An 11,022-nucleotide genomic window follows, 5' to 3' on the forward strand; every position below is an offset into this window, starting at 1 on the left:
TTTTCGAAGAAATTTTGTGAATAAAGTAGTGGCGTTCTTCTTATATAGTTCTACATTTTGTCCTTAAGTAGACAGGTCAATGAATATTTTATAAAAAAATGTTTTTGAAATTTTGGATGAAATCATACTAAGATAAGGAAATCATGAGAAGGTTGACAGATTGACACGCAGATACACGCGTCTCGTTACTTTGTCCATTGTCAATGAAAAAGATTAAATTTCTGAAAACGGTGTGTACTGATCATTTTAACATTCATTATTTTAGTAGGTATAATTGCGAAATTCTTAAGTAAGAGAACAATTCAGGGTACCTGTTTTTGAATGACCTTGCCAAATCTAAAGATAGATTATTTTATGTCTTTAACAAATGCATATTATTAATAAAAATGAACAATTAATGTCCTTAAACTGCCTGTCAAGTAAGACTAGTATATTTATGGTTGTTTATGTCTGATAACGTTTTGACTTTCACACTCTATATCCGTTTTGGGAATATGTATAAAAATACATTAGTTCATATATTTCAAAGGGGGATAGAAAAACATGAAGCCTAAAAATAAAACTGGCAAAGAAAAGAAAATCACTGACATACATTATGCAAAAAAAGTTTTTGAAAAGTTTAGGTAAGAAATTGTCACAAATAATAATTTATGTGTCTTGTGAAGAGACCATTTGTAGAGAACACCAAGCGACCCTAAAAAATGTTGCTTATTAAAAGTATCTATTGGCTAGATACATTCACTCGAATGAATCTTTTATTTTCAGTAATGGTGGTTTTAGTTAAACTTAAAGCGCTTATTCTAATGGGGTATTTTTAGAAAATATTAAATTCGGATTAAAATAAAAATATTTATCAATGTACCTGTAAAAATTATTGAATTATTGTGTAAAGTAATGTGACTGTCACAATATGACAATATTGAGTCCAAGTAGTGTCTTTGATTTTAAGAATAAGTAGTTCGAAGACGTTATAAAGATAAAACAAGACGACTATAAAAGTTTTTTATAAAACATCAGAGGAAAAACCCCATTTTCTTTAATGTTAAACAAAGTATCTCTTTTGTTTTTATAGGAAGTATTTAAATAAATTTAATTTTAATTCAAAAACTTTTTTTGCAATGATTGTAAGCAAGTAATGTGTATTTTATCTTCATATCACAGTTTGAAGAATTGTTTGTTACTTGTTGTACAAGACGTGATATCCACTGTTTTTTTTTATTTTAAACTATTTTTTGGTCTGCAAAATGTGTCAGATATGTCAAAGAAAAGCGTACTGTATGTTTGACTAAGTGTTTTGATTTGAGTGTGAATATGAATGAAATCAATATAGATACCATAAATTACACGCACTGGTTTGATGTATGTGTTCGTCTATTATGCATTTTCCAAAGTTGATAATACTGAATAAATCGTTTAGTTATAAGATTTAAACGGTTAGAACAACGTTAGCTTTACAAGTGTATTTTTAATATATTGAGTCGCCTACCATTGACCCAACTCTTTAATTACATCTGAAACATTGTTGTCGTAGATATAAGCTAATTCTGAAACAACTATGAAGTATGGCTTTAGAAATAAGAATTACGATATACTTATATCTATATTGTAAATTCATAATACTTAGTTATAAGTTTGTTCTTACTTTCAGGAACAAGTAAAACAACTTTTTAATTAATTCTTGATTTTACTCAGCCTTTCATAGGCTCTCATAAAGTTTTTTAGAAGTTGTCTGATAGCCCATGACAGCCTAAATTCGCAAAATGTGCATGTTTTAAGTGCATTTTGTGATTAGACCAAATTTAACGGACATAAAAAACACACAGATGATGACTACAATGTGTGAGTAAGAGAGATAAATCTTGAACATATATTCACTATACCTTCAACTTACAATTGTAATACTGTCAAAATTAACATTCGTCAATTTTTTTTTATCAATGTCGTCATGTTTTCAGCTCATCAAACTAACCATGTTTCGGGTATTAACACGATACATTCAGTTCCTTAAAGCAGCATTACAATCAATATAATGCTTTTATACACCTTCAACAGCGCCGTGTATGGCAACAATGGCGTTAATCTCTTGTTGCAGAAGTCTTTTTGACTAAGTCCACATCAAGCAACCATTCACAAATGGTTATATCAGTGTTGGCAATACTGGTGCACAGAAAATCATATGTGAAATACTGACGCAGACTCAGTCACAGTATCCTATAATTTGACCCGCAATATATATTTGTAAAAACAGTAACAAGGCGTAAAATAATAAATAACTTGATGTGGCTGTCAACTCAAAATTCAGGTCCATCGATGACGTATTATCAAGTAACAATTGTTACTTCCATACTTACGTCAATCCGATAGATCCTGTTAAGGAAGGAGTCTTCTTGTTATCAAACATACTTCTTTTAATAAGAAATTCATGAAAGGACTATGTGCGGTATTATGCATTTTTTGCCCCCAAAATATAAGTTTTTTGAAGAATTTTAAAAATAAGGTGGTAGATAGTTGAGAACATATTGAAAATAAGTGTGTGAAAGGTTATCACCACAGTGATGTCATAGCGTAGAAATGACGTCATGAAAATTGTCTTATTTTGATAAAATCAAGTTTTGTAGCAAGGTATGGGTGTTTTTCGGTGGTTTTTCGACTAGGAAACATCGAGTGCAGGCTTCATCAAGTACCATCTTTTAGTATGATGTGTAATTGTAGGAGGAAAAACATACGTTAAAATCGTACTTGAGCAGACCTGCGCTCTATACTTCCGATTGCAAAATATAAAGAAAAAAGACATTATTTTTAACTTTTTGCAAAATTGCGGGAATTCTGTCATTTAAGTGAGGTCATAGATAAACAACGAATGAGTAATGATGACTAAAATCAAGATAAAAGTGATAGGCATCCTCTCTACACTGATTCATGGAGGTTTGATTTTTATACGGCACTATTTAAAAATTGGTCAACATTGGGGCAGATATTGAACAATATATAAATAGTGCCTGTTTGGGAGGGTAACAGTTGAAATTGACACCCCGAGAAAACCATTGTCAACCGACGCGAAGTTGTCAACTGTTATCCTCCAGGCACTATTTATTTTGTTATACTGAATGCCTTTTTTAAAATTTTTAAGAAAATTTTTACTGCTTTTATATAGGAATAACGTGAATTCTACAGCGAACCGTACGCGCATAATTTTCGCGCATGTAACATTTTTTAATGTAACCCGTTGCCAAGTGCGTTGCTAACGCTGAGGGTAATAGTAAATATTATTAACTGCGTCTTAACCAATCAGATTTCAGTATTTAACATGAAAGTCTAACAATACGAAATATAGTCCTTTTGACACAGTCAAACAGATCATACTACGAAATGATTCTATCAGTTTAATCAAATTTGACCTTTTTGTTTTAGCATAAAGGCCAGGTCAAGGTTCTACCTTTTTCCTGAACGTATGCATTATAAAAATAAGTGTAGCTCTGTGTAGTTTTGTAGACATTTGTTTAAGATTTGAAGATTCTATTCTTCATTGAAATGATACAATATCAGAATGTCTGTCGGCTTATTCTACTAAATTAGAGTAAATATTTATTCTAAAATTGATATTGCTTAGCCTGCATTTCTTATATATTTTTTTTAATTTTAAAGACATTTTGATTATTTTTTATACTTCCAATAATGAAATATCTCTGATTTTTATGTATCATGAAGGCTTTATGTAAAAATACAAATTTACAGAGAAGCTAATATATTGACCATTTAATAAGAGAGAAAAACTGATTTTAGGGTTTTTTGTTTTGTATTTTTACAAAAATCAATATATAGAATGAACGCTTTAAAAAACTTATAAAAATGTAATTTGATAGGCAAATCATATTTTAAAAACATATTCTGAAACCCAAGTATCATATCATTAGTTCACATTGGTAAAAAAATATCCAACATTAATGTCATTGTTGTTAAAATGCTAAAACAGACTCATTAATCTGCAGCAATTCTGAATTGCGAAACATGTGATATTTTCCTACACCAATATTACGCCAAAAATGTAGTCCTTATTAGATTCTAAACATTGATTTCTCTTACATTGAAAGAAAAATATACTATTTTAATTTCCTTTCATCCTAATTTATTGAAAAATTAATCAAATTTACGTTTGACAAGTCGAATACAAGAAAAGACTCCTTCCTTAACTTGAGATGAAAGATTCTACAGAGTCTGCGTCATGATATGTCTTAATAACGAACAGTTTTTAGAATCAAATGTCCAAAGGAAAAAACAAACAAACAGGAGCAGAGCAAACACGGACTTTTAAAATCATTAGAATTAGGATCAGGTGTCTTGGAGGAGTGAGCATCCTCAGCTAATCGGTTACACCAGCCGTGTGGTATTCGTCATAATCGGAAAAACGTCATCTGTTTCATATTTAGATATTTTACTGGAAAGTGACATTGATGGTAACCTAACAGCGAAACTTTATGATAAACGTGATTACTTCATTAATTCTGTAGTCAACTTTTCTTAATTATTTACTAATATATACTTTCATCAACTGCATAATGAGTCTTTGTCAATTTGACACTTTGTTTTTTTTTAACTAATTCGATACGCAATGGCATGCATTACGTTTGAACAGTTTCTTTTAAAGGAGGCAATATAGCTGTTTATTTCTCATACACATGCAAAATTATTTTAAAAACGAAAGAGAAAGTTAGGACTATTTCTATCTGTGTAAAGCAAGCTTGCTTTGGAAGTAATTAGAACTTGATGGAATATAATATGTATTGTAAAAAACTAAAGAAAGAAAGAGACCCGTTTTGATCATGCTAATTTATTTTCTATAAAAACCAAATTGCATTCGCAATATCCATCAAAGTATTCCTGTTTAATATACCTAAAAAAGAAATATGTCATTAAATAATCTTTAAGATGAGAACACTATTGACTTAATGAATTTAATTTTTCTTTTTAAATTGATTATATTTATAAAATCAAACCTTCTTGGAAGATCTGACAGGGAATCCAAGAAATATTCCTCCTCCTATTCCTCCAGCGGAGGCTCCAGCAGAAGCAGCGGAAGCTCCAGCGGCAGCAGCGCTAGCGGCAGCAGATCCACCGAATCCAAAAGGTTGGTAGGAACCGTAGTAATAAGAGGGAAAACCATAGTTGAAATTTGGTAGCCCATAGTAATAAGATGGGTTGCTGTACAAGTATTGACTACTGAACGGGAAGGTGTTGTAGAACAATGGGAAACTCAATCCTGTAGAAGCAGCAGCAGCAGCAGCGGCGGCGGCATTTTGTCCAGCGGTAGCAGCAGCAGCAGCGGCGGCGGCATTCTGGCCAATTGCAGCAGCAGCAGCAGCGGCGGCATCACGTCCGGCGGCTGCAGCAGCTGCCGCAGCGGCCGCGTTTCCAGCGGCGGACGCGGCAGCTGATCCTTCTCCAATTCCAAATAAACCGGAGTTGAATCCTCCGAAAAGATTTCCTCCTAAGCCGGTTCCGAAAGAAATGCCACCCAATCCACTTCCAACAGAGATGCCGCTAATGCCTCCACCCAATCCACCTCCTACTGAGATACCACCTATGCCTCCGCCAATTCCACTACCTACTGAGATTCCATTTATTCCACCTCCAATACTTCCTACTGAGATTCCATTTATTCCCCCTCCAATATTACCAAAATCGTAGACTCGACCATACCATTTTGGAGGATAGTAGTCCCCTTTACCATAAGTGGAGTAATCATAGTAACCGTCTGCTAACACAGAGACAGTACAACAAACAAAAGCGATTATTCTCAGCATCTAAAAGAATGAGGAAACTAGCGTTATAAAATTTGTGTCTGAAATTCATTTGATATTTGGTATTTTCAATCATAAAATGAATGAGACTTCTTTAACAGATTTAAGCAAATAAAAAAGAGCAAATGTAGACTTTTACAATAAAATCATCTACTTACGATGGAGCTGGTATCTTCACAGTCAGCTTTCACCTTGAAAATGTTTCAGGCAATGTTTTATTCAAGCTGTCGTGCATCCTTTATATACAAAATAGATAAGTTACGTAAAAGAAAAGGTCAAGGATCTTGAAAATGCGATTTGCGATGAATTTCTAATTATAAGGAAAATGTTATTAAAATTCAAAAATCGGACTTAAGTTTTTGTAATTAATTTGTTAACCCATTCATGAGACAATTTGCTAGTGTACAAGTATGATGGTTAAGTTAAACCAATCGTTTAAAATGTATGATAAGATTGTTATACGGATTAACTAAATTAATAAATGCATGTTAGAAAATATAATAATATAATAAAGAAAAATGTTAGGAAAGAATAACAAAAACTTCATGAACACCGTGATATAATTCTGTTGATAAGTTTTACTGTATATGTTTGATTGATTTTTTTGTACTTCGTTACAAAAACGTCCTTTGAGAAATAATTTTAACTTTGAAATCACACGGTTTAACGATTTGAATTCATACGAAAACTGTAAATATCTTTTAAAAATGTGATTTATATTTTTTTCTTTTTCTTACACCCGTAAACCAAAAAAATAGATAAAAGTTTAAAGTAAATTATAGGGAAATATATATGAATAATGCGCAAACGATTTCTGAATTGATTGTTTAGTAAAGATTTTCAGAAGAAAACACAGCCCACACATTTAGAAATGACGTAAATCTGAACAAACAATTACCAGACATCTTTACAACACATGCGTATTTCAACCATTTTATTGTGGATATACAACTTTGATTCAATGTTACATCTGGTAAACAGGTTGTTCAATCTTCTGCAAATACATCAAATCATTAGAGGTAAATTTAGCAGGAGGGAGAATGCCTTTTCCAATTTATCGTAGCCTATTTCAAAAGGTTTAAATAGGTATAATGTCAGAGTTGTGGTGATCACGTTTGCCTCAATTATCGATTTGTTCTGATGCTTAAGAAGGTAGTGGTATCTTATGTTTTTGTTGCACTATAGGTGTTTTATTTGTACGTTTGAACATATTGCCATTACCGAACTATGCCGATCAAATTCATGGAATTTATATATCTGAACGATTGATATAGCACCGGGTCTCCTCCTCGACAACAGCAATATTTCTCACTATCACTAGTTTAATTGTGTTTTATCATCCAAAATATAATCAGATTGTTTCACTGATTTCTATATTTGTGCTTAGGATAGATGTTCTTTTTTGTGCCACTTTCTTAACTTTTTAACGTCTGGAGGATAGATGCACCCAGTTTAGCCGTGAAACAGTTGTATACATTTCCACCAACAACATTTTATTAGTTATCGTTTTTCCTCAATTTATGTTACTTTATATTTCAAATTTTACATGAGGTTTTACAGAAGAACAAAATAAGACGTGTTGATAATATGAATACAAATCAAAAAGACAGGTGACGTTAAGGACATATGCAGATTTGTTTCAGTTTTTGTCCTGGGTCATTATTAATTATCAATGTCGTTTAATTTTTTGTGGTGTAATTTTAAGCGTCATATGAAATATCTATAATATATAATTGTATTCTGTTATTTTGTAAATTTAGAATGTAGGATTTAAATCTTGCTAAGAATACGTCATTTTTTTGGTAAAGCAGTTACTAAAGCTAAAAATATGTAATACACAATATTTAACGTAAAAGATCAAATAGGTCACAATTAAAAATCTAAGGTTTGATATAATGTTATAATAAAATGAGAAACAAATTCTTGAAGAAATTTTCTTTAGAAGTTTTTTAAATAAATATAAGATATTCATAAGATGCAATAAAGAGTAAAATATCTGATAGATAAAACTAATAAATTTGTATAATCACATGATAAAACTGTGCCATTTTGTCAACTGTTACTAAATGAAAGAACTATGCATTCAGTTACCTTTCAAAACCATTCAGTTACTATTCAGTTAATTACTAGTAAATGGTTGAGCTACATCACTGGATTCTTCTGACCCTTGCGGAAATAATACAATCTCCATGCAATGGTAATTTAGACTCCACCTACTCAATCTGTGAGACACAACCTATAACTTCTAATGACGAATACAATTAGGAATCAAACACCATGCATAAAGCATTGTAAAGTATAAAAAATTAAAAACTAAACTTTGACCAAAATCGTGACCTAACCTCTTTAGAAATGTTCAATGATCAAGAAATCAAAAGCCTCATTTATAAAATATTTCATTTTAAGATCTACGTACACTACTAAACCAATATTCTGAGCAACAATTCGGGATCTGTCTGCTTCCTTTGGTGCCGCAGTGCACTTAAAATGATCTTTCTATACTGAAAGAGTTTAATCACTTTTTCCTCTATTATTTCATACTGTAATGAACCATGACATTACATGCAGACTTATTCTGTTTAAAATAAATAAAATTAAAATAATCAAGGTAAAGAGTTGCCAATTGTTTCCTCACCTTATTAATATTTCGACCTTTTTCTACAAATAAAACTTGCTGTTTTTGCAGAATTTTATATAAAATAAAATTATTCATAATTCTCAACCTTTTTATATAATTTTATAACCTTTCATCTTTAATTTTTCAGAACGAAGAATCTTTCATAAAGAAAATCAATCAAATGGATGGGTCAAATATGAAAAATATTAGAATTGGCTTTAAATTAGTTAAATGCAAAAAGTGGAGTTAATTTTTGTAGGTTTGTTTGCAATCACTGTGAGTTAGACCACTGGCAAATCATACATAAACCGAATACTTATCTTCGAATAGGATAAATATGTGAATAAATAAATAGTCATAAAATTAGTATTCAACAAATTATGAAAGATGTTGTGACGTAGGTTGTCCCGGAAGGTTTTTGTTATTACAGCAGGTGTATACAATAATTAATTAATTAGTCTTATATTAATTACAAATAGGAGCTATGAATAACATTCCATAAAAACATCCATTGCAGGTGTCAAATACATACCACTACACTCATACTCACTAATAGTGCGTCTGTGTATTATACAACAAGACAATTCAAAATCATTATGGCTGAAAGATTCGCTCTTACTAGAACAAAGAACATTTTGATACAATTTAACTTCGTTTCTTCTATGAATTTAATGTAAAATGATTTTGACAGCAAAATGTCTGTAAAAAATGAATTCAGCGAAAATGTTTTAGGCTTAATATCATTGAAAGTTTTTAATACTGATATAAAAAATTATGATACAGATTGATTTTTTTGACAATTCTAATTCTATTTCATATGTAATATCAGCATTCTCATTTATGTGCACAAAATATTTATTTTTAAATTCAATTGTTATTCAAAAAGGGATTGAAAAGGGAAGGCAAGCAATTACAGTGTTAAGTTATTTCACTTCTTTTCAAACGAGTTCCTGTTCATGATAATATAATTGATACAATTGTTCAGGGAAATCACATATGTCTCTGTGTAGTAAACAACACTTCTTAAGTTCCTGTAATTTTTTTCTTGTTTCGTGCAACAACCAATTAATTTATCATTACCTTCGAGATATGTTTGCCATTCTTGTTTTGGTAATAATTCATTAAATCTTAAACAGAGAAATGGAATAATAGCTTCACAAACCCATTTTTATCATTATTTTTTTTTTTTTTAGAAATTAAGCTACACCAAATGCAATTCTTTATTATTTTCTGATAAGTTGCATTTTATAGGTAAAAAAGTACAGTCGATAACATGAACACTTATATACGGTGAAAATTGGTTCGCAAATGATCACCTGAAGTAGAATTTCTTGTAAAGATCTCTGGCACCAGCACGTCGTACACAAATGTTCATTCAAAAAGTACAATATATTACGTATCAACTCTTCGGATTATATGTTTTACGGCGTGATTATTTGGGCGAACAAAGCATATGATTAATTATATAAATAGTATCATTATGACAAAATTAATCAAGAAATCGGTATGGTTTTACGAATAGATGCACTAAAGGTAAATGAATTTGCATACAACATAAAATACAATTAGTATACCTTCCTTTCTTATTTGATTCTTCATAGTTCGAAGCTACATTATATAAGAAAAAGATTTATTGTTGGTAAAGTTTAATCCTGGGTAGAATGTCGTTGAAAAAAGACTTAAACACAATGTTCAATGCAGAGGTTTTACAGGGAACTGTTGGTCCGAATGAAAAACAAACAACTGGTTCGAGTAACTGACGCTAAAAATTCTACAGCTGGTCTGAATTTCTCAATTTCCACATGCCCTGTCGCTAGAGCTGGCTTCGCGAAATATCGGTTTCCAGTCATTCGATATCGCTTCTTTTTTGTATTTTTTGTATTTTTAATACAAATCGGAAAAATTGTTGTAGCTGCAAACAGGATAGCTAAAAATTTCGTATCAATTCATACACAGTACAATTACCTATAAATATATGTCAAAGAAGACCAAAATACTTTATATTTTTGTTAAAAAAAATATGAAAAGAGTTGTAGATTGTAGGATCTCTCATGATTTGCAATGGTATATGATTTTTATCTAACGAGTTGCGTGTTTTCTATCCCTGAGCCTTGGCATAAAAATCATATACCATCGCAAATCATTAGAGATTCTTTTTTATCACATGTTTTACCATATATTTTGTTAATCTCATTTTTTTCTGTAAAAATTGTAATTGTGGGCCGCACAACACATAAACGACAAGACGTCAACAACTTTTCGATGAAAAAAATTTCTTTGAAGTTTAACAAACAAACATTCATTTTCGAACAAATTCTTATGAATTCATGACAAATAAATGAAACAAGATTAAATGTTTCATAAATACATCTCAACATCCCTCAACTTAATTGATTATTTACTTTTTCATTTTACGTCAAATAACTACCTAAACCTGCGTAATGTTTGATTATGACGACGTCACATGGCGTAAGAACACACAGTGGAATATCAAAAATTTATCCCATGAGTGATATCCACCGTATTTGGAGATAAACCTGTGATAATTTTTTTTAAACCTATGGATAAAAACTACAAAAAAAGTGTCAACTACATTAAACAAATGCT

At 30.9% G+C, this 11,022-nt stretch overlaps 1 protein-coding gene across 1 annotated transcript; it reads right to left on the bottom strand.

The window, feature by feature from the left end:
- Positions 1 to 4,811: 4,811 nt before the first annotated feature.
- Positions 4,812 to 6,022, bottom strand: LOC128178165 (shematrin-like protein 2). The gene is made up of 3 exons (XM_052845207.1): positions 5,957 to 6,022; positions 4,995 to 5,801; positions 4,812 to 4,891 (listed from the first exon to the last, which is right to left on the bottom strand). Exons 2-3 carry the CDS (start codon positions 5,799 to 5,801, stop codon positions 4,883 to 4,885), a joined length of 816 nt encoding a protein of 271 aa, XP_052701167.1. The 5' UTR covers positions 5,957 to 6,022; the 3' UTR covers positions 4,812 to 4,882.
- Positions 6,023 to 11,022: the final 5,000 nt, after the last annotated feature.

This window comes from Crassostrea angulata, chromosome 3 (genome assembly GCF_025612915.1).
Source record: "Crassostrea angulata isolate pt1a10 chromosome 3, ASM2561291v2, whole genome shotgun sequence".
Lineage (NCBI taxonomy): Eukaryota > Metazoa > Mollusca > Bivalvia > Ostreida > Ostreidae > Magallana > Magallana angulata.